This window comes from Miniopterus natalensis, chromosome 12 (genome assembly GCF_054644295.1).
Source record: "Miniopterus natalensis isolate mMinNat1 chromosome 12, mMinNat1.hap1, whole genome shotgun sequence".
NCBI classification, from domain to species: Eukaryota; Metazoa; Chordata; class Mammalia; order Chiroptera; family Miniopteridae; genus Miniopterus; species Miniopterus natalensis.
The window spans coordinates 19,896,118-19,924,083 of NC_142092.1; the positions used below are offsets into that span (position 1 = coordinate 19,896,118).

A 27,966-nucleotide genomic window follows, 5' to 3' on the forward strand; every position below is an offset into this window, starting at 1 on the left:
CTTCTAAAAACCCCATGAAGATTGTCAGGCACAACCACTACAATTTAAACTCACTGTGGGAACTTTACTGTGGCTGCCTCCTAGCTGCCCTGCCCTGCCCTCCCCTGTTTCTTCCACAGCCCCCATGTAGGCTTTGAATTTAAGGGAAAGTAGACACTCTGAATCATTATGATCATATGGAAGATGAATTATTCATATGGCTCTCCTAAATCATCTCAGGGACTAGAGGCACTTTTTTTGTTGTTGGTGGTGGTGATGGAAGCTTTTCTCCTAAAACTCTAAGTGTGGAATTTCCAACCTTTGCAAAGAACTCTATTTTAGGCCCACAGTTACCTGGCCTATAGGTGACTTTGAAGGTTTTTGGTGTGGTGGTATTTAAGGAATTAATGAGAAAAGCTACTGTTTATTGAACACCTTTTACAAGCTGGATTCATACTACCTTTATTCTTTATCTGCAACCCACTCAGGTATTTTTCTCACTTGAGAGGTGAGGAAAGAGCTAGAAAAGAGATATGTGGCAGGGTGGGAATTTAGCGCAATGTCTTACCGATGTCAAAGTGTGTGTATTTTTTTTGTCTAGAACTCTAGGCCTTTGCTAGAAGAAAATAGCAGCTTGTTTTCTTATTTGGGGCCCAGGAAATCCCTCTGCCCATATCTTCTTGTGTTGTAGCTTCCTGTTCTATTTTACATTTATTTAAAAACAAAGTGATATTGAATGTTATAATATACATTTACTAGAAATAGTTCAGGAGAGAGAGCTAAGCAAGATATGCTTTTAACCTAAAAAGTCTAAAATTACAATTGTCGACTTGTCTGGCTGATGCTCTGAATCCATTTGTATAAATATTGCTGGCTTTTGTGGGTGTCAGGCTCACTTTGCAAAGTGAACATTCATGAGCAGCTAGAATGCAGCTTGATCTCTCCAAACTGAAAGCCTCAGGAACAAATGGTGGAAGTTTGTGCCTCAAACCAGACAATCCTCTGAGCACCTGGTTCTTAGGGAAAAGTGCAATAAAGGCCACAGGCAGTCAGGTAAGGGGTCCCATTGACCAAAGCAAGACTCTTTTTGCCAGTTTTTCCCCCTCAGCTATCTTAGAAATTGTGGTAAAATATGCTAGCATCAAATTTACCACTTTAGCTGTTCTTAAGTGTAAATTCAGTGGCATTAAGTACACTCATGATGTTGTACTACCATCACCAATATCCATTTCCAGAACTTCATCCTTACTCCAAGCAATAAACTTTATACCCATTAAACAATTAACTCCTCATTTGCCCTTACCCCCCTTTTTTTTTTTGCAGTTTTATAGCTTTATTCAACAACCAGCAGTTAGTTCTTATGCACATTAGCTGTCTGTAGATTTTTGAAAGTGGTGACAGGTATGTAGGTGAACAACACGTATAGCTTGTTTGGTGACTCTTGTCCTGGTTAGGGTTCTGGACAACCCCACCTGGATGGGGTACGGGACATTCCTTATTCCGCTGGCCCAGACGGCTTTGTTGAGCCTGGTGTCAATGCGTACATCCAGAGTCCCATCTTCATGGCAAATTTCCATGATCTCTTTGAGTGGTCGCTTCTTGAAACCCACTTTATAGGTGCGCTTGTGAGTGTTGATGGTGCGTTCTCTGGTCACTACCTCATTGATGGCAGAGCAGCCCTTCTTGTCACCCTTCTCTGCGGGAGCCATTATGCCCAGCTCAAGTTGGGAAAAAAGCTCCCCTCTGTTTTTTGAAGGATTTTTACTTAGTTGTTTTGCTTCTGTTAAGTAATCAGATAATTTTTTCCTCTGCTATCAAGATTCCAGCCTTTAGTAATCTATTATACCTTACTAATTTTCTGCTTCTAATCTGCTTTTACCTAAGAAACATTACTTAGGTTATCAAAATGGTATGTAAAGTAATAGAACTTATTACCCCCAAAAGCCTTTCCAATGAAGAGCTAGGACTTTGATGGCTATTTCATCTATTAAAAGATCTTTTGCTTCCTCAATTCCTAGACATTTCCCAAAGGGTTTACATTATTGGAAGTTAGGCTTATAAAAAAGTGGAGCATTATTATTTTTAAGAGAATAATGATAGCCCTGGCCAGGTAGCTCAGTTGATTAGAGTGTTGTCCCAATACGCCAAGGTTTCTGGTTCGGTCTCCAGTGAGGGCGCATACAAGAAGCAAACAGTGAATGCATAAATAAGTGGAACAACAAATCAATGTCTCTCTCTCTTAAATTTTCATTTAATAAGTCCACCACTAGTCAATTTCCTCTTAAAGAGAAGTTTCTTTAGTGCTTTCATAATATGAGTGAATTTGAGGAATAAGTCTTATTCCTTTTATAAGACTTAGGCTCTGGGTCTATAAGCACCTTGCTAGAAAGCACAACTATGGACAGAGTAAGGGTCACCTCCATGCAGTAAGTAATGTCTCCGTGAGCTCACCTGAGCCTGAAAGTTTACTTCATTAGTGTTTGTTTATCCGAGATTCTTCTTTTACAGGTATTTGATTTCACTGCCATAGACTTGACATCTGAGACTGATGAAATTCCAGATATTATAGCTTTGGAAGAAGAGGATGGTCATTCACATGCTAATAACCCTGAGTCTTCTGGGGGCGAAATGTTGAAAAACTAACAAGAAAATACTTATTTGGCTAAATACAAAATTTGTGTCACATTAAACTTCATATTGCTATTGTGTTTATTCTTGTGGCTTTGAGGATTAATCTATTGGGGGTTAGTCTGTTTTTTGATTACTTGGTCCTAATTGTAATGAAACTTTGATCTAAACTTTTGTAAGGGATCCTAGTTCTGTATCATAAATCATTTAATATAATCCTTCGAAGTTTAATCATTGAAATGCCTATAATAAAAATTGGTCTGTATAATCTTGAATTGTTGTGCGTGTGTTTGTACTGATAGAATTAACATTTGTGTGTGTATGTTTTGTTTTGTTTTGCCTCCCAGGATTCATTTCTGCTTCTTCTGGTAACAGGACTTTTGTGTCCTCGTGTGGGAGGAGGTTGTCTCCGTGGGTACGCTGGTCAAGGTTTCTTTGCTTTCCCCTAGCCTAGGGCCGGGCATGTGACTGGAAACAGATCAAATGGGAGGAAGCATATCATGATGGGTAAAGACTTAGACCCTGGGTTCTAATCTTGGTTCTGCCACTTAATAGCAGTGTGACCTTAAACAAGTTACTTAATTTCTGTGCACCTTAATTTTCTCAACTGTAAAATGGGGGTAACAGTAGGTTTGTCATGAAGAATCAATGAATTAACATTTGTAAAATACAAAACTTAGAGCAATGTCTGACACAGAGCAGCATTACTTAAGTATTAGAAAAGTAAACTGTAGAAACAATGGCCAACCAAGTAGCAATAAGCATCCCTAGTGTCCAGATTATAGTTTTGAAAGACCTTTTCCCACTAAAAGAAATCAGGGCTTTTTTGAGATATGACTGATTCCAGGTCTGAAGAAATGTACAAAATGAGCCTTGAAGTTCTTGTTATTGCAGATAGCAATGAAGCCAATTTGAAAAGGTTCCCACTGACCAAAGATGGGCAGTTTCGAACTTCAATAAGGATAATAATTTCAACAGATTAAACCCCATACAATATTCAAATATATCATCATATATGTGAACAATCTAATTGGTTACCTTCAGGGGATGATAGCAAACCAATTCTTTATCTTGAAAACTGGTAAATAAAGGGAAAGAATTTAGCTATATATATATATGTGTGTGTATATATATATGTGTGTGTGTGTATATATATGTATATATATATATATATACACATATATACTTTAAAATTTTTTTTAGAGATAGAGGAAGTGAGAGGGAGAGAGAGGAACATTGATGTGAGGGAGAAATAGTGACTGGTTGCTTCCTACATGCACCCCAACTGGGGATCAAACCTGCAACCTGGGTATGTGCCCTGATCTGGAATCCAATGGGTGACCTTTGGGTTCATGGGAATGACGCTCAACCAATTGAGCCACACCGGCCAGGGCACTTTCCTTATATTTTTACCACTAGGTAAACAAATAGTAAATGAGGGAAAGCCTCTCTCATAAAAGTATTTCCACTAACAAATGAAAAATAAGTGATACCTTAGTACTATAACAAATTACCTTAAACTGAGTGGTTTAAACAACAAACATGTATTTCTCACAGTTCTGGAGGCTGGAAGTTTGAGATCGGGGTGCCAGCATGGTGCCAGTGTGGCTGAGTGGATATAGCCTCAGCTCTCATAGCAAGGGGTTGCAGGTTTGATCCCTGGCCCTGGTTGGGGCACATGTGGGAGGTGCTGATGTTTCTCTCTCTGTCTGTCTCTCTCCCCCACCCTCCCTCCCTTCCACTCTCTTAAAAATCAATGGAAAAAAATATTCTTGGGCCTGGCCAGGCGTGGCTCAGCGGTTGAGCATTGACCTAGGATCCAGGAGATTGAGGTTCGATTCCCAGTCAGGGCACATGCAGGAGGCAGCTGATCAATGACTCTCTCGTCATTGATGTTTCTATCTCTCTTCCTCTTCCTTTCCCTCTCTAAAATCAATAAAAAGATATATTAAATATATATCTCCTTGGGTGAGGATTAACAAAAAAAGGGAGGGCATGGGCACAAGCATGAAATCCATAACAAATGATAAATTAGAATTGCAGCATTTTGCAATTCCCAGGGAATTAATGGATCTAGGTCTTTAGCATTAATGTCTATCAATGGCATAAACAAAGATATTACATTCTGCCAGATGAAGAGCATACACCAACCATCACCTAGTCTTAAAATTTTGTTTTAAATTAGATTTGTTGGGATGACATTGGCTAGTAAGATGATATAGGTTCAAGTGTACACTTTTATAACACATGCTCTGTATATTGCATTGTGTGCCCACCACCCAAAGTCAAATAATCTTCTGTGAGCATATATTTGACCCCCTTTACTCTTTACTACCCCCTTCACACCCTTCCCTCTGGTAACCACCATCCTGTTGTCTGTGTCTATGAGTTTTTGTTTGTTTTTCTTGTTTATTTGTAACTTTGCATTTTATATCCCACCTATGAGTGAAATCATATGATTCTTAACTTTTTCTGACCTATTCCACTTGGTATGATATTCTCAAGGTCTGTCCATGTTGTTGAAAATGGCAGTGTTTCATCTTTTCTTATGGCTGAGTAGTATCCATTGCACATATGTACCACATCTTCTTTATCCAGTCGTCTATCAAAGGACACTTTGCTTGTTCCCATGTTTTTGCCACTGTGACGAATGCTCCAATGAACACAGGGGTGTGCATGTATCTTTGCGAATAAATGTTTTCAAATTTTGGGGGTAGACACCCAGAAGAGGGGTTGCCAGGTCATATGATAACTCTATTCTTAATTTTTGGAGGAATCTCCATACTGTTTTCCACAGTGGCTGTACCAGTTCACATTCCCAGCAGCAGTGAATGAGGGTCCCTTTTCTCCACACCCTCTCCAACACTTGTTATTGCTTGTCTTGTTGATAACAGCCACCCTAACAGGTGTGAGGTGGTACCTCATTGCAGTGTTGATTTGCATTCCCCTAACAGCTAGTGAAGTTGAGCATCTTTTCATACATCTGTGGATCATTTGTATGTCTTCTTGGGAGAGGTGTCTGTTCAGGTCCTCTGCCCATTTTTTAATTGGATTGTTTGTTTGTTTGGTGTTGAGTTGTGTGAGTTCTTTATATATTCTGGATATTAACCCCTTGTTAGAACTATAGTTTGCAAATATTTTTGCAAATATTTTCTCTCATTCAGTTGGTTGCCTTTTTGTTTTCTTGGTGGTTTCTTTTGCTGTGCAGAAGCTTTTTAGTTGGATGTAGTCCCATTCATTTATTGTTGCTTTTACTTCTCTTGCCTTTGGGGTCAAATTCATAAAATCTTCTCTAAGACCAAGGTCCATAAGTTCAGAACTTATGCCTTCTAGGTAATTTATTGGTTCAGATCTTATATTTAGGACTTTGATCCACTTTGAATTAAGTTTTGTACATGGGGACAAACTTTAATTTAGTTTAATTCTTTTGCATGTGGCTTTCCAATTTCCCCAGCACCATTTATTGAAGAAGCTTTCTTTTCTCCATTGTATGCTTTTGGCTTCTTTGTCAAAAATTATTTGCCCATATACATGTGGGTTTATTTCTGGGCTCTCATTTCTGTTCCATTAGTACATGTGTCTGTTTTATCTCCCAATACCATGCTGTTTTAATTATCATCGCTTGGTATTATAATGTGAAGTCAGGGACTGTGATATGCCTGGCTTCATTATTTTTTTCTCAGGATTGCATTGGCTACTTGGGGTCTTTTGTGGTTCCATACAAATATGATGATTTTTTTGTTCTATTTCTTTCAAAAATGTCATTGGGATTTTGATGGGGATTGCACCATCACCTAGTCTTGCCAAAGGTATCATACTTGAGTCTCATCAATCCTCTGGATCCAGGTGCCAATTTGAAAAATTTGGAAGACAGAGAGAGTGGAACATGTTGAACTGTACCATGAGGATGCTATCAGTAAAACCTAGACTATGAGAAATTATTCTGGTCAAGTAACCCCAGGTCTTCAAGAGATAAATTTTAAGAATAAAAGGGAGGGGATGGAGGCAAACCTGCATATTAAATTATATTATTAAAAACACACAGACAAACCTGGGAACGACACCCCCTCCCCCCAAAAAAGCCAGAACGAATATTAAAGGGGCAAGATTAAATTACAGGTGTAGGGAAGCACACTTGGGAAGTAAAACTACAAGACAACCGAAGTAAGTGATTACTATAAAACTGACAATGGTGGTTACTTTTTGGCAAAGGGGGAATGGTTGGAGTTTTATTTTGCCAACATAAGAAATGTCCAAACCTGGACAGATTTTTTTATAAGAGTTTATTTGAGACAAACGGATGACATTGCTGGAAAGCACGATCTCAAATGCTTAGGAGAATGACAGTTTCGCAGTTTCTTTTATATACCTGGAATTAAGGAGGGAATGTAAAAAAGATTACATGAAGGCAGGGAAATCTCTATGATTGGATTAATGGATGGTTAACAAGATTATGTGTTCCTTCCTGGGTAGTTACATTTCTGAGGGGGTCTGAAAAAGTGGCATTTTAAAGATGTGTTAACCTAGACGCACAAAAACAACGGACAGGGCTTGCTTAAGGCAAAGATAATATTTTACTAGGGAAGTTATAGGCCTGAGGTGTGAGTACCCCATTAGGAATTTATGATCAAATCACCCTGTGAGGCTCCTTTTGGTTAAATTTATTACAGAGGCCCCCTTTCATCCACAATTTCTTGTCCTGGGTGGTACTACAAGGACATTCACCTACAGTAATATATTAAGCCATTTAAAAGAAGCAAATTGGACTGCCTGGGATAAAAATCTTGAGTGCAGTGGCACATGGGCCTGCAGTTCCCTGAGCCTTATTCTATGGCCTTTCCATTCTTCATGCTACTCAATATTCATTTACTAAAATTCCACCAAAGCCAGTTTTGCGGTTTGCAAACAAAGAATGTTAATTTATATAAATGGTCTTGGCAAGTTACCATTAGCCTTGAGATGGATGGGTATAGATAACTTTTTTTTTTTTAATGACGGAAGATATTATAGCATGTTTGTATACTAATGAGAAGAACTGATGATGCACAACAAAGTAGAAGACAAATGCTGGAGCAAACTCCTAGAGCAGGAGAAAAGGAGTACTATTCTTTTTTTATTACCAAATAAGTGAGAGGACTGGTCTTATATAGGCATGACTTTATTCACCCAGATTAACAAGAGAGAAGGAAGACTATATGCAAAAAAGATTTAGGCATATTGGTAAGTTGTTGATGGAAGTTATTTTTTGGAAGCATCTATTAACTAAGAACAAAGGACATCACTGAGAGTGAGGATGGAAAAGTAGGTATTGGAGGTTTAGAGGAGGGAAGAAGGTCCATATAATCGTGTGAAAAGGAGATTTGGGATAAATAGTAGGGTGAAGAGGGCCTAAGGGCCCACTTGAGTTGTCATAAATTTTGATTGACACCAGGCATCATAATTGGGTTTAGCTGCTGCAGGTGTAGAATAGGTTGAGAACTGGATTTAATAGGCTTCTGGATTCTGCAATATAAATTTAGCAAAGAGAGAAAGGGGCCAGGAAGCTGAGAAGGTCAAGGAACTGAGAGGCCAAGGCATTGGAAAGGTCGCCTACACTGATATTGAAAATCACCAAAAATTATCCCAGGGGTAATGTTGGAGGGGCAGAATTAAGTCCTAAATCTTCTCAGAATGAGGTCTAGCAACTGGAGATCTCACACATGACCTCCACAAGGAGGAGCTGTGGGTAACAGCATGAACTGCAAAGCAGCTGGTGCATAGGGGTGTGGGAGAGAAAAGTCATTAATTGAGAGGGCTGCAGGGGTAAGCTGTATGCTTAGGGGAGAGCCAGATATCGCAGAGCAAGAAGATGAAAGAAACGTTCAGCATTTGAAATACAGGCGATATTACTAATAATAGACCTGAGACTCAGGGGTTAGGTGACTTGTTCAGGGTCACACAGTCGGTGAGAATAGCTGAGGATGGAACCCAGTGCTTCTTCCACGACACGGAGCCACAGTCTTCCATCTGCATGTTTATCTGACGTAACACGTCTCTAGGAACAAAAGGAACCTCAAAGCCTTCAGATCGCAAAGCGTGAAGCTTTAGAACCGCTTAAGGTACCGCTTGCAATTACGCAGGCGCAGGAAAGTCCGCTGGCCACGCAATGCACTGTGGGTCTTGTAGTTTCCCCGCTGGGCCTGGCGGGCGGGGACGGAGGGAAGAGCGCATTGCATGGCGGGATTTATAGCCCGGCGGCCCGCCCGCGGCTCCGCAGGAAGCGCGGGAGTCTTGGTTTGAGGCGGCTTCGGCAGCTGTGCGGGGTTGCGCTTAGAGGCTCCATTTCTCCCTGAGACTTTACAGCTGTTCGAGGCGAAATGGCTCCGGACTAAAGAGGAGCAGGCGGTGGCAATGCAGGGGCGGCAGCGACCGCTGGCTGCCTGTGGGGAAGGGGCCCTAGGGCGCTCTGAGTAGTTTGGGCCTTTGTTTCTTCCGTTGCAGTGACACCGCCTGCCTCGAAGATGAGCTCGTCCCGGGTCGCTTCTTTCAAGAAGGAGCATCTTTGGATGTATCTGCAGACTCTCGGCTTCGAGCCGGGCCCAGCCACCGCTGCCTGCGGGAAGGTGGCGTCACACACGCACCTCGGAGTGTAAGGAGGCCGGGGCGGGCGGGGCGGGGGAGTCGCCGGGGACTCGGCGCGGACCTGGCCGGCTGATGGATGAAGACGTGGAGCGGTGCTGCGTTCCCGGCGCCGGCTCCTAAGCTCTGCTCCCTGCTGGCAGAGACGATCAGTCAGGGAGCCGTGCCTGGAGCGCTTTGTAGGGGAGTAGAGTCTGCATTTGGGGCAAAACCGGAGAGGCAGTTGAATGCTGCTTTGGTGGTAAAGCTGCGCGGTCTGTGAAGTCGAGGGCGGGGTGCAAGTTGGTGGTGGAGGGACGTGAGGACCGTACATGCAAACGCCTTTGGCGCTCCAGGGAGCCTTTCAAGCTAGTTAGTTGCTCTTTAGTTTATAATTTTTACTTTTGAATTAGCAAACTGAGGCATGCCACACTTAGCAAAAAACAGAGAAGGGTATTCAGATGAAGAGCAGAAGCCCCTTCTCTATTTTGCCGCTAATGTTATGGTTATGATTATAAATCTGAGTATTTTGTTTGTATTTTTGTATCTTAAAGTACCAACTTTAGACAGTATCTGATTTTACCACTATAGGCCAAGAGAAATTTGGGGTGCATTGGCTACCTCCTGTTCTCAAATCTTAATTGTGTTATTTCAGTTCGTCTAGTGACAGTGTTTTAGTGTGTATTTAAACCGCTGTTTCTTGATGGATCAATCTGAAAAATGTCTCTTGATTCCCCACTGTAATTTCACCAGGAAGGTAGCTATTATTTATAAGATAATTAGCTCACCTACGTTTCCCTAATTCCCTCTGCCTTCTCCCTCTTGACTTTTTTCAGCTGTATTACAACTTTTACTGTCAAGGTTTAGAGGTATAATTAAGTTTTGTTTGGTAACTATTTGTTTAGAAGTTACTGCGATTTACATGTAGAAGTGTTTTGTTTAGGAGTCTGTTCTAAAAATTGACGATAGTGGATAGCATTTATCAGGTTATGATTATGTATTAATAAACCCTCCATTTATCTCACGTGATTTGATGCCCCCAACACAGCCTCATTTCCCTGTACTGTCAAAGCTTAAAGCTTCTCCAGGCCACCACTGAGAATGGTTCCCATTGCCACTGCACCCTTCTCTCTAGTATTATAGCAATCTTAGTTTTCTCAGCTCTGGTTTGTTCAATTGTAATCTGCTGTTCCCCTTTGAAAATTAGTAAATTTGTCAAGTCTGGCCCAGTAGTAGCTGTTTTTCTTTCTTCTGACACCATCATTGCCCCCCCCCCCCAGTCTTTAGAGTCATTTCGGTGGGTTATTATTTGGAAACAGATGTTCCCTTTGAAATGCTTTAAGCACGAATGTGGCATCAAATTTATTTTGAAAATATTGTAATTTTTTATTTATTTATGCTCATATATGGTAAAAATCATTCTTTTTGGTGTGCAGTTTTGTGCGTTTCTAGTTTCTTTGAGGATGTAGTTGTGTAACTACTGTTCTTATAAAGCTAAATATACACTTAACATATAATGCAGCAATTTCATTGTTATGTATTTGCCCAAAAGATTTGCATTTTGGAAAAACCATTCTGGTTGCATTACAGGGTTGCATTGGAGTTAGGTAGGTCTAAACTATGGTAGCAGTGGGAATGGAAAGAAAAGGTAATTCTTTCATTGGTTAATTCAACAAACAGTTGAACACAGTATTGGACCTGGGTATACAGTGATGAACAGAACAGACATAAACTTTTACCTTGTGGAGTTTTAGTCTAGTGGGTGAACAAATATCTTCAACAGATAACTTATTAAAGCTTAAGTGTCAAAGAGAAGAAACCATACTCAGTGAAAAAATAACAAGTTTGTGAGATAATAAGGAGGTAAGGTTTGTGTTTGTTGAGGAACAGAAACATTTCAAGGACAAAGTTGTTTGACATGGGTAAACGTGGGAACTTAAAAAAAATTTTTTTTGTCGATTTAAAAATTTATTTATAATTATAGTTGACATACAGTATTATATTAGTTTTAGATGTACAACATAGTGATTCAACATTTACACACCTTACAAAGTGGTCAATACAATAAGTCTAGTAACCATCTGTCACTACATAGTTATAGCATGGGAACTTTAACATTAACTCTCTCTTTGAAAATCTCAAGATGATAGCTTTCTGTGTTCATAGAAGGAATATTTGCATCTATTTGTCATGCATTCCAGTAACTCACAGCCCATTTTTCAATTGCCTAGCTCCTAATCCAGTTTGTTTTTAGAGTCTGAAAACAAGGAATTACCCAAGTGAGATATTCCTTCAGGTCATTGTTGAAAATGTATTAAACATGAAAGTATCTCAGATTTTTATTCTAAATGTTCAAACTTTTATAATAGCATGTAGAGAGAATCCCCTTAGATATATTTTACTATGTTCTAGTGAGTTTTGTTCCCTTTTTTATTATAATGTCTTCAGTTTCTTCTGAGACCTTTCCTTTATAGTTACTTGGTTTTGTTGCTTTTAACTTCTTTGATGCTCGAGTTGCACCCATGTAAATGACTTTTCTTTTTTTACAAATCATCTTTTTATACTAGGGTAGTGGGGGAGGACTCATAATTTTTTATCTGGTAACTTCCACAGGTTCTTTCCTTCTTGAGTGTAAACATTAACTTCTGTTGGGATATATGTTCTGTTTTTATCCCTTTCTTGCTTATCCAGAGACCTTAAATTGCTTTGGTTCATTTTTCGTACCACACTTCACCAGAAGGTCTTTGAAAAATGGTGGCTATACCTCCATGCAAGTTTGACTTGTTTTGCCTTGGTAATAGCCAAAGTCAAGCTTAAAATCTTGCAGGTAGGCCATGCAGCAGAGGGTGGTTTCTGAGGTGGATCTTTGTTGGTAGGTTGCTGCCCTAGATTAAGTTCAGAAGACTCTTCCTCCTAGCCCCTAATCCTCAAAGCCTGAATTTACCATTTCCTACCAGACACCTGCAGAGCCCTGGGGTCCTGGGAGGGGTTGAGAAGGGGAATGGAGCATAGAGCAGTGGCTGATGACCCTGGCCTAAAGGATGCCTTATACCTGTGTGACATTTCTTACAAAATTTAGTTTTTGTTTTTCCCCCAGATTGTAGTTTTTTAGGTTTTGTATTGATTAGTTAGGGAAATCAGGACAAAAAAACCTATAAGAGGCTTGCTAGAATTCCGTTATAAGGATGGTTGTAGGAATAAAATATAATAGTAAAGACCCTAGACTGGGGTCAGATGACATATTTCAAATCACTGGTTTTCCATTCCTGGTTATGTGGTTTTGGGCAATTATCTAGTCTCTTTAAAGTTTAAGTTTCTTTATCTGTATAATGGGGATAATCAAACTACTTTGTACTATCATTAGTGTTAAATAAAATAACCCATGGTAAAGCAGCTAGCATATAGTACTTAATCTCATATGATTGTGGTAAAAGATGAGTTACTGCCTGTAAAAGGCCTAAATTAATACTTGGAAATAATAAACTCAATAAATATTAGCTATTTTATTGTCATTCAGTAAATGTTGGTGTTAACATCTTCAGTGTATCATAGGCTGTGCATGGTGTTCTCTCCACCTAATTAGCCTTTCCTTTTCTTTCTTTTTTTTGTTGTAGAATGGTCTCACTGTAATAAAGCAAGTTCTACCAGTTTTTTTCTATTTGATATGTATTTTCAGAATCAGAAATACAACTTGTATGTTTTTCTTAATTGGTTGTAAAAATATACATGAATGAGGAAAATGAACTTGCCTTAGCCCCTTGAAGAGTGAAAAATACTAATTTGTGTCAAACTTTTATACAGCTTTTGATGATACTTAGTTTTATTAACCGTTTTTCTTTTTGTCCCCTGCTTCTATTTCTTTTTAAACCATTAGGAACATGTTCGACAAGCCGAACCGTGATGCCTTTCAAATAGTGTCTTATTTCTTGTTTCAAACGCTGGACCAGTCTCTCACCAAAGAAGTTTTCAAGTGAGTAAAAGTTATTTAATTTTCTTTTTGTAACTAATCATTCTCAGATTTGAAAAGGGACTATGCCTTGATATAAGCCAGGATATCAACTTTGGCCTTTCTGTATTATTTTGAATTGATGTCATAAAAATCAGGTTTGAGTCTTACAAATTTAGTGCTTAATCTTTATAAATCTGAGTGATATTTATTTGGTACTCATCTTAAAAATCATTGTATATTCCTAGGTAAATTAGATTTAAAAAAAAAAAAAAATTAGTTCCTAACATTCTTCATAGTCTTAATTATTAGGCAAAACAAATAACTAGTACCAATTTATACACTCAATTTTGCCTTACTTTTCTTTTTGATAATTACCCTCTGCCTTATTTCTTTTCTTGTAGGTTATGTTGTTTTGTCTATTTTTACTTTCGAGGTGTCTATAAATCATTATTATTATTATTTTTTAATATATCTTTATAGATTTCAGAGAGAGGAAGAGAGAGAGAGAGATAGAAATATCAATGATGAGAGAGTCATTGATCAGTTGCCTCCTTCATGCCTCTGACTGGGGACCGAGCCCACAACTGGGACATGTGCCCTGACTGGGAATGGTACCTCGATCTCCTGGATCCTAGGTTGATGCTCAACTGCTGAGCCACGCCCAGCCAGGCCTTATTATTTTTGTTAATCACATATATATTAGAGTGTCAAGTGCTGTAGGCAAAAATGATTTCTGTTAAGTTTAGCCTATTATGTGGTGTTGAATATTAAATAGTTTAAGAAGGAGATAAAAATATTAATACCTACTTGCCTTGGTTCCAAGTTATTTTGCTTGTGATTTGGGTTTCTTCTGTCAGAAAAAGTGTTCACATTTGTTTTAACATTTATATTGTGTCATCACCCTCAATATAAAAAAGCAACAAGTTTAGGGCATTGTTTAGGGCATTGTTTTATTTTTGATAATTTTTTTCTTTTTTTCCCTTTTCCCCCCAACTACAACGCAGTTTATTTCTGCATTGTAAACCTTGAGAAATATGAAAGTGGCATGGAAAGAAAAAAGTGCTGTATGAACTGAAATAATTTTTTATTAATATTTTGCCTTCCATTAAGGTTATGAATGATCAGGAGAACAGGTATATTTGAAACATTTTTTGGAAATTTCTTTCATTACGATATAGGGCTTCCTCTGCTCAAATAAAAATAGATTTTCTGATTTTCTCCTCTCATTATAAACAAACTACAGCTCATTTTAAGTAATTCAGAAAATACAAAAAATGTAAAGAAGGATATAGGAATCATTCCTAAACCCACCAGCCAGAGAATATAACTGTTGACATTCCAGCCTTTCAGTCTTTTTTTCTGTGCATACTAAATTTTTTTCTATTAATAAAGAATGTATGCTATGCTGTAGAAACTTAAAAAAATGGGGTCATAAAATACTTCAGAGTAAAATTTTAGGTAAAATTTATTATTAGGGGAAAGCAGGAGCTAAATTTTTTTTTTTTTAAACATATCTTTATTGATTTCAGAGAGAGGAAAGGAGAGGGAGAGAGAGAGAGAAACATCAATGATGAGAGAGTCATTGATCGGCTACCTAGCCCGCAACCCGGGCATGTGCCCTGACCGGGAATCGAACCCCAATCTCCTGGATCCTAGGTCGATGCTCAACCGCTGAGCCACGCCCGGCCGGGCCAGGAGCTAAATTTTAAAGTCTGTTATTTTGAACTAAAGCTGAGGCAAGGCTTTTCTTTTTTAATAATTTTCTGTTTTGTTTATCCACAAACTGGTAGTACCCACTGACTATGAATAGGTTATCTTTAGGAGTCAAAAGCTCTCATGCCATTTCTTTTCATGTGCTCTTCGTGTGTAACCATTTATGTTTCTCTTTTTTCCAGGCTTAACATACTAACTTATACCATCTTTATGTGTTAGTCCATTGAATCCATTGAAAGTGTCCTCATCTTTAGCTGACTTTTAGTAATTTTAATAATGATTAATTCCTTCATTTAATATATATATTAAATTGAACTCAACCCTATAGATATTTATAAGAAGAAGACCCAATTTCTCATAGGCTGGTGTCTCTCATTAGCTGAAATCTATGATGCTGGCCTTAATTCATTTAGCATTGTTTTTAGGATGGGAGATAAATGTGATGTTTTTAATTTTTATTGAGTTTGTTTTTTTTGTTCATAATTCTAATGCTTTTGTGTTTTAAGGTTTTGTTGGCCTCCATTTGACCAAAAAAGTGATACTGAATTCCGGAAACATTGCTGTGAATGGTTAAAAAAAATTTCTGTAAGTATCCTCTTTCTGGAAAATGAAAACTTTAAAGAGGTTAAAAACTACATTAAATTTTTTTCTGGGTTTATTGAGGTACAATTGTATATTACTTTTTTAGAGGTGAAATGTTTTTAATGCTTTTATGTTAACAGTAGAAGCAAGATTAATTAGAATAATACTTTGCATGGTTTTTGAATGGGATTTATATTTCTAGAAAACCAGCTTTGCTACCTAGGCGCATTGTAAATAGGATTTTGATTCCTTGGAGTTTATATCACAGTTTTTATTTAAAGAAAACTTTTTTGATTATAGATTATTTTAGCTTGTGTCCCCAAATAGTGTCAATAATTGTGGGTTTATATTATAATTACTTTTTTGTGACCAAGTCCACCAAAAATTTAGAAAGATTCAAAAATTCAGCTTTGGATTTAAATGGAATAATCCTGATCAATCCTATTATGCTTCAAAACAGTTTGATGTGAATATAAAGGTTATTGTTGTTAAGGACTTCAAATTACCTTATTTCTTTTTTCCATAGGCGGAATCTGGAAGTAGCTTTCCTCGAGTTGTTGGTTCACTATTTCTTTCTCCTGGTGGTCCTAAGTTTATTCACCTGATGTATCATTTTGCAAGATATGTTGCAATAACATATATAAAAACCCATTCTACAGGTAAGTTAAACTTGTAGTAGAAATTTTTTGTTTTGTTTTGTTATTTAAATATTTATTCTTTGCAGTTTGTAAATCATCAAGAAATTTTAATAAAGCAAGGTAAGATAAAAATATTAAGTAACCCAAGAAGGCAAATAGTTAATATTCTACTAGAACTATAGTTTGAAATCCTCTCATAATGAACATAAGTAACAGTTCAAATTGTTCTATTATATTCTAATACAGGCGTTGGGGAACACTTTCTGTATAAGGCCAGATAGTAAATATTTTAGACTTTGTGGACCACATAGGGTCACTGTCACATATACCTCTCTGTGTTTTGTTTTTATTTATTTTATTTTTAATACAACCCTTTAAAAATGTGGAAAGTATTCCTAGCTTGCTGGCCTCAGAAAATGGCCAGTGGGCCATATTAGACCTGCAGATTATAGTTTCCCTCTAAAACACTATATTAAATGTGTTGAATTTGTGGGAGATTTATTTTGGCTACTGGTAGTGGGTGGAAATTTTTTGTTACAAATTGCAGTTTTAAAGGGATTTGATCTATTTCCTAATTCATAGAAACAAAACATACATTGTATTTTTAAAGCTTTATTTATTTAAACATATCTTTATTGATTTCAGAGAGAGGAAAGGAGAGGGAGAGAGAGAGATAGAAACATCAATGATGAGAGTCATTGATCGGCTGCCTCTTGCACTCCCCCGACTGGGGATCAAGCCTGCAACCTGGGCATGTGCCCTGACCGGAAATCGAACTCCGATCGCCTGGATCCTAGGTCGCCGTTCAACCGCTGAGTCACGCCCGGCCAGGCTGTTGTTTAGCTTATTAAATATGCTGCTCTGTTTACTTGGTTTATGCTTATAAAACATGAACAGGAAAATGCAGAAAAGTTGATGCAGTAAACTGTACCCATCTTCTAATTTCTGGAGACAACCATTGCTGACATTTTGGTTTCCTTTTCTTTTTCTTTTTTTTCCTAAAAAATCAAAAAGTTAAAAGTCTATCTTCCAAAAAAAAAAAAAAAAGTCTATCTTCCATGTCTATTCTTTAACTACCTAGTTTCCCTTCTTGAAAGCAACCAATATAATCAGTAATACAGGCAAATGTGTATATATTCTCTTTATATATATATATACACACACACACACACACACTCTCTCTCTCTCTCTCTCTCTCTCTCTCTCTCTCTCTCTCTCTCTTCCAAGAAGATGATTTCTTTTTTGGTCAAAGAAATTGTGCATTTGTAATTTGCTATTATTACCAGATCATTTTCCGTGGAGATTGGACAATTTATGTTTATATCACCAGTGTATGGAGAGTGTCTATTTTCCCAAAGGCTCACCAACATTGTGTGTGATCAGACACCTTTATCTTTTCATTCTGATAGTTAACATGGAATCTCCGGGTAGTTTTAATTTGTATTTCTCTTATATATTTAGTTATATTGAAAATTGTTTGAGTATTTAAGAGTAATTTATACTCTTTTTGTACTCTGTATTTTTATCCTTTGTCCATTTTTCTCTTCAGCTATTTTCTTTTTCATTTGTAGGAGCTTTTGTTTGTTATCCCTTCTCTGTGATGTGACATGTAAACCTTTTTTCTAGTTTATGTTTTATGCATGCTTTTTAAAAAAATACATGTGATCTTGTTTTATAGGCATTTGCATATTTTAAATTTAATGTAACATAAGTATTTTACCAGTTTTTCTATAAGTAGGTGATCTACCCCAATTACATGTAATCCAAAATTTATATGAAATGTGTGCATTTGGATTTAGCAAGAGTTTACTGTGCATAAGGCTTCTAAGCATGGGGTTGTCCTATTTCTGATTTAAAGCAATTCTTCTTAACATATTCAGTCCCTAGATGACTTCTACATTCAGTGAACTTGTCCAATGCTAAATGTTTAGAAACCATGGTGGTTTCTTTGGGGTTAATTCTAGGACCTGGATTGGTAACATTAAGTGCAGTGTGGGGTCCCTGTTTTCCAGAATATCCATCTCATACTGAGCCACCTTAAAGTAGGATTTATTATAGGTAAAACACCTGGACCCTGAAATGTTTGGATGGATTGTTCGCAGGGTCTGCTTTGAACATTAGTAACAGCCAAGAATTACTTAATTACTTGAGAAATGGAGACTTTTTTTTTTTGGTTGTCCTGTCCTGTTCTTACTAGGAAGAAAAGTACGTGGATGGCCTCAGTAGAGATGATGTGATCTCACCTCATCTCTTTTAGTATATTTTCTTCCTTTGTTGTTAAAAGATCTTGTTAAGAATTTGCTTACGTACGACAGTGTATTTGCTCATGTATGACGGTGTATTTGCACATGGATACATCAAGCTGTGATAAGAATTATTTTGGGCAAATGGACACTAAAAAGCTTTAATTATGTAAAACAACTCAACTTCAAATATCCTTTTTTTTTTAAATATCTTTATTGAATTCAGAGAGAGGAAAGAAGAGGTAGAGAGACACATAGAAACACCAATGATGAGAGAGTCATTGATCAGCTGCCTCTTGCATGCCCCCTACTGGGGATCGAGCCCACAACTGGGGCATGTGCCCTGACTGGGAATCAAATTTTGATCTCCTAGATCCTAGGTTGATGCTCAAACGCTGAGCCACGCCCGGCTGGGCTCAAATATCCTTTAAAGTTGCCTTGCTTTTGTTGAAATTAGTTGTATCTTTTTGTATATGTGGCATGCCAGCTTCTAAGGAGTTGTTATATGAGACTGTTAATCACTTTAAAAATAATTAATAAGTAATATGTAAATAATTATTAATAAAAGCCAGCAGTTTAAATATTTATTAGCTTATAAGTCTAAATTTTCTCTGATCTTGTGTTCTATGTAGATTCATCCAAACATGTTGCAGAGACATTTAATTCTAAGCCACAAGATTTGCACAAGTGCATTGCCAGGTCCCACGTAGCACGTAACAGATTTTTACAGATTTTACAAAGAGAAGATTTTGTTTTCCATCAGTATCAGGAAAATGCACAGTAAGTAAAACTTTAATAGTTAGAAACTGAAAATTCTTTTCTTTTTGTATAAATGTCATCATACCTTCAGTGGTAATAATCCATGTTTACCTCAAAACTCCTTGCTGTTATCTTTCCATTTTAAAACCAGATAACTTCTGAATAAAATGTTTTAAACTTTAGGTATACTGTAAATGAAAGTTTAGAGGAAAAGAAAATACCACTTTAGTTTAAAATTTTAATTTCTTAGGAGTTTTTTCTTTTTCTTTTTTTAACTTGGAAATATGTGTTTAAGCTGTATAGTGTTCTTTCTGTTTTGTATCCTTTTTTATCTTAATATTTTATTCTGTAAATTTTTTCATATTGCCATAGTATATTACTTTTAATGTTTACTTAATAGTTTGTTGAGTATCTATTAAGTAGATATTCCTTTAAGTTGGTATTTCATAGTTTCTTTAACCATTTTATACTATTTTAGGTTTAGGATTATCTCTTCAGCAGATTTGTTTTCGAGTTACTTCTATGTGCCAGATACTGTTTAGGCATTGATCCTACAGTGTTAAACAAGACAGGCAAGATTCTTACTCAGAAATAGTTTGTGTCTAATTTTTTACAATTATTAACAACTTCAGTAAGATAATTTTTAAATGCTGTGTTATCTATTATTAAAGCTACAAATTCCTTTGATACTACCTTAAAGCTGCAATGTTGCTTGACTGTGTTGGATAACATTGAAATTTATCCCCTAGGAATGTGAGACAAGGATAAGAGAGCAGAGTAGTTTTACTGACCTCCAACATTTTTACTTGAAGTCAGAGAATACATGAGCCAAAAAGTCCTTGGTTCCTCTCAATAGCAGCTTGTATCTTAAATCCTGTAACTCTAAAAGGAACTGTAGAGTCCTTTAGCTGGCTGCTGGGTGTATTTGGAAGAGTAGTCCTCAGAGGCCTTGAGCAAAGATATGAAGGGGGGAAAATATTAAAGTAACTGTATTGTTGCCCAGCAGGTGTGGTTCAGTGGTTGAGCATTGACCCATGAACCTGGAGATTGATTCCCAGTTGGGGCACATGCCAGTTTGCCGGCTGGATCCCCAGTAGGGAGTGTGTAGGAGGCAGCCAATCAATGATTCTCTTTCTCTCTCTCCCTCCCTCTGTCTAATAGCAATAAAAAAAATAATAATTAAAAAAAAAGAGTAACTAGACTGTTTATTGTAATGGAATTACATATGGTCCCTGACTTAAATGGTTAGACTTAAGATTTTTTTGACTTTATGATGGTGTGAAAGCCACACGCATTCACTAGAAACTATATTTCAAATTTTGAATTTTGATCTTTTCCTTGGCTAGTGATAAATGGTATGATACTCTTATGATACTGGACAGTGGCAGTGAGACACAGCTCCTACACAGGCACATGATCACAGGGTAAACAATTGATACTCTGCACTTAACTGTGTTGCCAGCTTTTTTTGATATTCTGTTTTCATATCCCATCATGTCTACAAAATGCCCGTCTGTGTCTCTTGCTTCTGGTAAGCAGAGGGGTAAGGCAATTACTCTTGAGATAAAACTCAAGATAATTGCTCAAGTATAGGCTAATGTAAGTGTTCTGAGCAAATTTAAGGTATGCTATGCTAAGCTATGATGTTCAGTAGGCTAGATGTATTAACTGTATTTTTGGCTTATGGTATTTTCAACTTGTGGTGGGTTTAATTGGGATGTATGTAACCCCTTCATTAGTCGAGGAGCATCTGTATAGCTGTCATTTTGTATGTTTTCTTACAGATTATTAGATAAAGAAATAGGACGTTTGAGATCAGAATATATAGGACTGCAAAACCAAGTAAAAAAGTAAGTGACTTTTAGAGCTGAAAATTGCTTTACATATTAGTTTTGCTCCAGCATTTTACAGGTAAGGAAACTGAGAGTCTCAGAAACATAAGTAATATATCAATACTTAGATGATGATAGATATAGAATATAATTCTGATTCCTAGTCCAGTTCTTCCTTTTTTTTTTTTAAAAAAAAAAAAGTTTTTATTGATTTTAGTGAGAGAGGAAGGGAAAAGGAGAGAGAGAGAGAGGAATATCGATAAGAAAGAAATATCAACATCCATTGGCTGCCTCCTGCAAGCCTCCCACTGGAGATCGAGCCCACAATCAGGACTTGTGCCCTGACTGGGAATTGAACTGGCGACCTCTTGGTGCATGGGTCGATGCTCAACCACTGAGCTACACTGGCTGGGTACTAGTCCAGTTCTAATAAATTATTGCTTTGAGCTAGAATTTTATTTTTGTCTTAAATGGAATGGTTGTTAGTGGGTGGGTTTGCAGATCAGTTAGCTCTTTGGATGGTAAATTACCGTGTGATTTTTAAAATGACTAATGGACCTGGAGATTATTATGCTAAGTGAAATAAGCTGGTCAGAGAAAGATAAATACCTTATGATCTCACTTATATGTGGAATCTAATGAGCAAAATAAATTGATGAGTAAAATAGAAACAGAAGCAGGGATACATGACACAGACTGACAGCTGTGAGAAGTGGGGGGACTGGATGAAAAAAGGTGAAGGGATATGCCAAAGAACATATATGCATAACCCATAGACACAGTAGTATGGTGATGACCAGAGGGAAGGGGGTCGGACTCAGGGGAGGGGGAGAAAGGGGAAAATGGGGACATCTGTAATAGTGTCAACAATTAAAATAAAGTTTAAAAAATGACTAATGAGGTTATTTAATTTTTAACTAGAATGGAACCTTATGATGACCATAGTGATATACAAGAGAAGATTCAAAAGGTGAGACAAATTTTGAAGAGAGAAATGTAGTCTTTCTTACTTTTGTGATAGGCAATGTTTGCTTACTTAATTTGACTATCTTTGTCATTTCTTTTTGTAGCACTGTTAAATTTTTTTTTACTCATTATAAGCATTACATATGTAAAGGTATTAACAGTGTGCCTCTAAAATGTTTGAATATGATGGGAAGAATAGCTTATAATTTATAAGACTAATATATACAAAAGCAGCTTTAAATATGGTGAATTTAAAGTTTTTCATGCCAGCAAGAAAAGTTCAGTTTGATTGTAACTTAATCAGTATTTATAAAAATAAAATATATTAACTGAAGGGAGATGGTAAGTATGGAAGAAAAATGAGAAGTTAAATTGAGGCTGGCTTGGTAGTAGAGCGTAATCGGGCAGATATAAATGGTCTTAGGCTTTAGAAGTTGACTTCGATGTGGGGCAGGAGTGTTTTCTTAGGCTTCTGTGTTTAAGTGACATCTGTCTTTAAGTTCTTTGTTCTGATTCTGTGATCATCACACTGCTTTGGTATTAATTTGGCTGCTCAGGCTCTTTGTCACTGGAAAAGGTAAGTGCTATCCTCAGGAAATAATTGTTCATTCATTCAATGAATATTTATCGATCATCTGCCATGTGCCAGGTATTCTTCTAGATAGTAGAGCTAATATAGCAATGATGAAAACCAGCAAAGTTACTTTTTTCATGGAGCTTCCAGTTTAGTGAATGTGAACATTCTTATTACTGAATGCAGTATCTTTGATTATAAATTTAATAGGTTGGTATAAAACTTGTTAAAGCTTTCACAGCAATCTCTCCTGAGTTTGGTTAATGTTGTTCAGCTTCACCTTTGAGCCATTTACAAGATAAGATTTCTAGATTGGATTTTTGTAAGTGTACCAGGGAAATGCCATCCTGTGAAACCTAGACTGCCCACCAGTGAGCCTTCTTTTGGGGACAACTTTACTTTGTACCATGGGAAGACAGACACCAGCATAGGTATAATTATCATATTTCTCCACCCTCTCCCACTTTTGTAAATTCTGTTTAGGCATAACATACAAAAAGGTGTAAAAATCATAAATGTATACCTTGGCAAAATTCACAAAGTGACACATCCATGTAACCATCATCCAGTTTAAGGAATAGATCATTACCAACATTCCAGAAGCCTTAAGCCCCCTTTCATTCACAGCCATTTCCCTTCTCACACTAAAGATGAGTTTTGCCCGTTCTTGAACTTTATATAAATTGGAGTATATAGAGTATATTATTTTGTGTTTGATTTCTTTTACTCATGTTGTTTTATCCATGCTTTTCTGTATATAGTTGCAGTGTGTTCATTCTCATTGCTGTATAGTGTTCTATGAATATAGCACAGTGTACTCTTTTTACTCTAGGTAGACCTTTGGGTTGGCTGCAGTTTTTTGATACCTTTAAAGAAGCATGGTTTTTCACCTTTCAACTTTTTGAAACTTGAGTGACATGATTAATGTGTAGGTTTTTTTCCCCCCTCATGAAAATCTTTTATTATTTCTCTCTGAAAAATCTTCATTAGGTTGCTGGCATGTCAGAATATAGGAAATACTAGTTGCATCTTGGTAGTATAAGGTTTTTTAGATTTATTTTGAAAATCATAGTGGGCTACATTCTCCTGAGAATTTTTTAGTTTTAAAGTCCCATTGGAGATACTTTATTGAATTTGCCTCAAGAAAAGATGCCAGCTGCATGCTGTATTGCATGCATGTCAGAATTTTAGGATTATATTAATGACAAATAAAGCAGTAAAACAGCTTCAGAGACAGAGTATTTATTGACAACTCTTGGAGAATGTTAAAAAAAAAAAAAAGAATAAATAGAAGGAACTAATTTAATTAGGGAATCAAAATTTTAAATTATTTTACTTTGTTGAATTTTGGGGGAATTTTGCCTGAAATATGCCCATGTTGAATTCCCTTTTCCTCTTCTTTGAGATGCTTGGCATTAACAGGGTTAGTAAACATTTCCTGATTTACTACATATAAGAGTTATAAACCTCTAGTCCTTGAAAAAAAGATGACAATTTAAGGGTCATCATAAAAAAAAACAAAGATATCTAAATATATGTTCATTACAAAACACTATCTTTTCTAAAAGCTGTGTACACATAATTTATTAAAGAGCTTAATAAATATTTTTCTATCTAAAATAAAAAATAATACCCCATTGGAAATACTACCAGTGGTTTTAGACTATTAAAATACAGTTAGTTAATTTTCTCACCAGAAGGCATTTGGGAATACTTCATTTGTTCTTGGGAGTGAGCATATATTTGTGTTTTATGTTTCTTTAATGTATGTACAGATTACATATAGACTTTAATATTTTCTTTGTCTGTTTTCAAAGGTTCGGTCTTTGTGGGCCTCAGTGAATGAAACACTCCTGTTTTTGGAAAAAGAGAGGGAAGTCGTTAGTTCAGTCCTTAATCTTGTTAACCAGTATACTTTAGATGGAACTAATGTTGCTATCAATGTTCCAAGGCTCTTACTTGACAAAATTGAGAAACAAATGTGTCAGGTAAGCATTTGATGTTAAAGAAGCTTTTGAGATTACTCCCTTCATGCACTTATTTTATATATATTACATATTGTTTTTCTTAGTGTTTTTCTACTGTATTCAGAATTTACTTTTGAGTGTATCTAGTAAAACTTTTATAAAGAGGGGTACTGGTAAGGCTGTGTATATTTATATCCATCAACTTTTATTAATTGTCTGTACCTTATATGGTGTTACATCATATCTAGTGTAGAGAGTGGGAATTTACCTAGGAAGGTGATATAGTATAGTTCTTTATAAATTCTCATATAGAGCAACAATGATCTGATTGCCAAATGTCTTCTTAGAAAGGCTCTATTCTCTCTGGTTTCTTTCACCTTGATGCTATTAATGTTTCAAAGTCTTTTCTTCCTTTAGCTTTTGTGACCTCCATGTCTCTGCCCTCCTCTGGTTTTTCAAATTGCAGTTTACAGTATTTTCACTGATTCCTTTTTCTCTGTCTCACTTTTAAATGAAAGTGTTGCCATGGTTCCTTCAATGTCTCCCTTTCTTTCCCACATTACGGATTCATGTGTATTTTCTTAACCAATTCCATGGCTTCAGCTTCCTGCACATTAATATTCTCAAATTGGTATTTCCAGCCTCTCCATTAATTCAAACTACATCAAATTATTTCCACTTGCTCCCTGGCCTGGTGGCTTAGTTGGTTGGAGTGTTGCAGCATAAGGTGGGGGGCTCAATTTATGGTCAGGGCATATACCTAGGTTGTGGGTTCGATCCCTGGTCGGTGAGTATGGGAGCCAATCAGTTTGGTCTTTCTCACATCACTGTTTCTCTCTCTCCCTCCCTCCCTTGCTCTCTCAAATCAATAAGCATATCCTTGGGTGAGGATTAAATAAAAAAGTAAAAAAAAATGATTTCCACTTGCTTATGGGACACTTCCATCTGGATAGTCTACACTTTTAAAAATTTTATTAAACTTACAACTTAATAAGCATCTCCTGTATGCCAGGTATTATAGTCCAGAAGATACAAAGATAAAATATTGTGACCCTGAAGAGGTTTCCCTTTCATAGGTTATATGACAGGCACTTTAAATTCAGAGCACATAAAAATTAGGATCTGACAACGTAAGAATCCTAGAGGGACTAGGCAAGTAATGTGTGTAAGTGAAGTAAGCTAATTGTGTGTAACAATTGGGATAAAGTGGGAAGTAATGAGGTCTTTGGAGAAATAGTAATTTTTATATGAAATTGATGATTAAAAATATTGGCAACTAATTCAAATGATTTTAAAACACTGGAACTGTGCAGGCCAAAAAATCATGTCTAAGTTTGGATTCAGCTTGTAGGTGCCGTCATTTGGCAACTTCTGTTAAAACATGACTTTATCATGCATGGTATTATAGTCCAGAAGATACAAAGATAAAATTTTGGATTTATGGCAAGCCCATGCCTCTGGGTCTCTCATAGTGCCCATGCCAGGGCTTACTGTGTGCCTGGCTTCTGTCTATAGGCTGCAGGCAGTGAGTTGAGTTACACAGTGGGAAAAAAAAGACAAAACATGAATTCATAATCTTTCTCCAAATCTGCTTTTTCTCCTCAATCTTTATTTTGCTTCCATTTATTTGCATTTCTGTCATTCTAGTTTTCAACTTTTTACATAACAAAACTGTAACTTGGCATATTAATTGTTCCACAACAGTTTTCTTTGGACCAAAATTATTTACATAGTGTTATTTTGGGGTAGACATTTGGCTTTTTTTATTCTTCTTTAAGGTAACCTTTTAATGTAATAGTAAAATATATTTATGTAGTAGCTTATTATGTCAAGAACCTGTAGTTTACTACTTTTTTCCTCCTTTTGAACCCTTAGTTGCACATAGGAAATGTTTATGAGGCTGGGAAATTGAACCTGTTAACAGTTATTCAGTTATTAAATGAAGTCTTGAAAGTAATGAAATATGAATGTTGTCAGGCTGACCAAGCAAGACTGACAATAGACCTTCGCTTCCTTGAAAAAGAGACCAAGTTTCAGAGAGAAAGATTATTGGATCTGAACCATATGAGGTACATTAGTAAGATTCTCTGTTATTTTACTGGGGGAGGAGGAGGATGGTTTTAATAATTTCTTAGCACAACTTGTGTAGTTTAACAACTCTTTAGCTTTGGCAAACAACTGTGAAAATTTTACTAGTACTTATAAGAGAGACACATGAAGTAGAAAGGAAAATTAATGTAGTTTTGTCTGAAATATATTATTTGCTCTGAGTGATAATTCTTTATGAAATAATTTTAACTTTTCTATAGCTTTTCTTTTGTGGGTCTGCTAATAAATTAGGGCTCAGAAAAGTTTTGAGCAGAGTGACTGAGAGGTATGAGTTGTCTTTAGGAATGGATAGAGAATGAGAGTAAAATTTCAATTCTAGTTCAGAACCATGAAAAAAATTGTATTTTATTTATGTAGTTATTTATTAATATGTTTTTATTGATTTTAGAGAGGAAGGGGGAGAGAGAGAGAGAAACATTGATGTGACTGGGGACTGAACCCATAACCTGGGCATATGCCCTGACTGGGAATGGTACCGGTAACCTTTTCGTGCACGGGACTACTACGCTCAACCAACTGAGCCACACTGGCTAGGGCTGAAAAAAATTGTATTTTAAAGTTAAATGGAGTAATAGATGTATTATTGCTTTCTAGTCTTAAAAAGTATTTTAGATTCTGAGTGTTTATTGTGAGAGTTTACTCAATTTATATGTGCTGTATTAGTTGAACTTTGTTATACTTTGCTTTTTCTACAAACTTCTTATATCTTACTCAATACTTTTATTATATACTCATGTTTGAATGAAGTTATTTTTATGCTATTATAGGCATAAATTAGAAGAAGATCTTGCTGCTATAACACATTCTATTGTTGAAAAACAAGGAGAATGGCATAAAAAGTGGGAAGAATTTCTTGGTCTGTCTCCTTTCAGTCTAATTAAAGGTCGGACTCCAGTAAGTAATATTGACTTGACTTTTGCCTTCTTTTCTTTTTTTAAAAATTTTTTATTTTTCTGTTATAGTTGGCATACAATAGTATATTAGTTTTAGGTGTACAACATAGTGTTTAGACATTTATATAACTTATGATGTGGTCACCCCGATAAATCACCCATCTGACACTGTACATAGTTATTACAATATTATTGACTATGCTATACTTGACATCCCCATGACTATTTTGTAACTACCAATTTGTAATTCTTAATTCCGTCCTCTTTTTCACCCATCCCTCCAACTCCCCCTCCCATCTGGTAACCATGAAAATGTTCTCTGTATCTATGAGTTTGTTTCTGTTTTGTTTGTTCATTTATTGTTTTTCAGATTCCACATATAAGTGAAATCATATGGCATTTGTCTTTCTCTGTCTGACTTATTTCACTTAGCACAATACTCTCTAGGTCCATCTATGTTGTTGCAGATGACAAGATTTCATTCTTTTTTATGGCCGAGTCATATATGCACTAGTTCTTTATCCATTCATCTATTGA

At 36.5% G+C, this 27,966-nt stretch overlaps 1 protein-coding gene and 2 pseudogenes across 1 annotated transcript in view; 1 reads left to right on the forward strand and 2 right to left on the reverse strand.

Moving 5' to 3' along the window:
* Nucleotides 1-1,330: 1,330 nt before the first annotated feature.
* Nucleotides 1,331-1,688, reverse strand: LOC107531431 (large ribosomal subunit protein eL31 pseudogene; annotated as a pseudogene).
* Nucleotides 1,689-8,867: 7,179 nt separating this feature from the next.
* HAUS6 (HAUS augmin like complex subunit 6) overlaps nucleotides 8,868-27,966 on the forward strand; it is a 39,719-nt gene continuing 20,620 nt past the window's right edge. Inside the window, exons 1-10 of the mRNA XM_016205486.2 lie at nucleotides 8,868-9,235; nucleotides 13,079-13,174; nucleotides 15,373-15,451; nucleotides 15,975-16,107; nucleotides 18,962-19,109; nucleotides 20,873-20,938; nucleotides 21,842-21,890; nucleotides 24,278-24,448; nucleotides 26,303-26,496; nucleotides 27,304-27,430. Coding sequence (XP_016060972.2) covers nucleotides 9,108-9,235; nucleotides 13,079-13,174; nucleotides 15,373-15,451; nucleotides 15,975-16,107; nucleotides 18,962-19,109; nucleotides 20,873-20,938; nucleotides 21,842-21,890; nucleotides 24,278-24,448; nucleotides 26,303-26,496; nucleotides 27,304-27,430 — 1,191 coding nt within the window. The 5' untranslated portion in view covers nucleotides 8,868-9,107. The remainder of the gene's footprint in view (nucleotides 9,236-13,078; nucleotides 13,175-15,372; nucleotides 15,452-15,974; nucleotides 16,108-18,961; nucleotides 19,110-20,872; nucleotides 20,939-21,841; nucleotides 21,891-24,277; nucleotides 24,449-26,302; nucleotides 26,497-27,303; nucleotides 27,431-27,966) is intronic.
* On the reverse strand, nucleotides 11,606-12,565 carry LOC148091790 (gamma-glutamylcyclotransferase pseudogene; annotated as a pseudogene).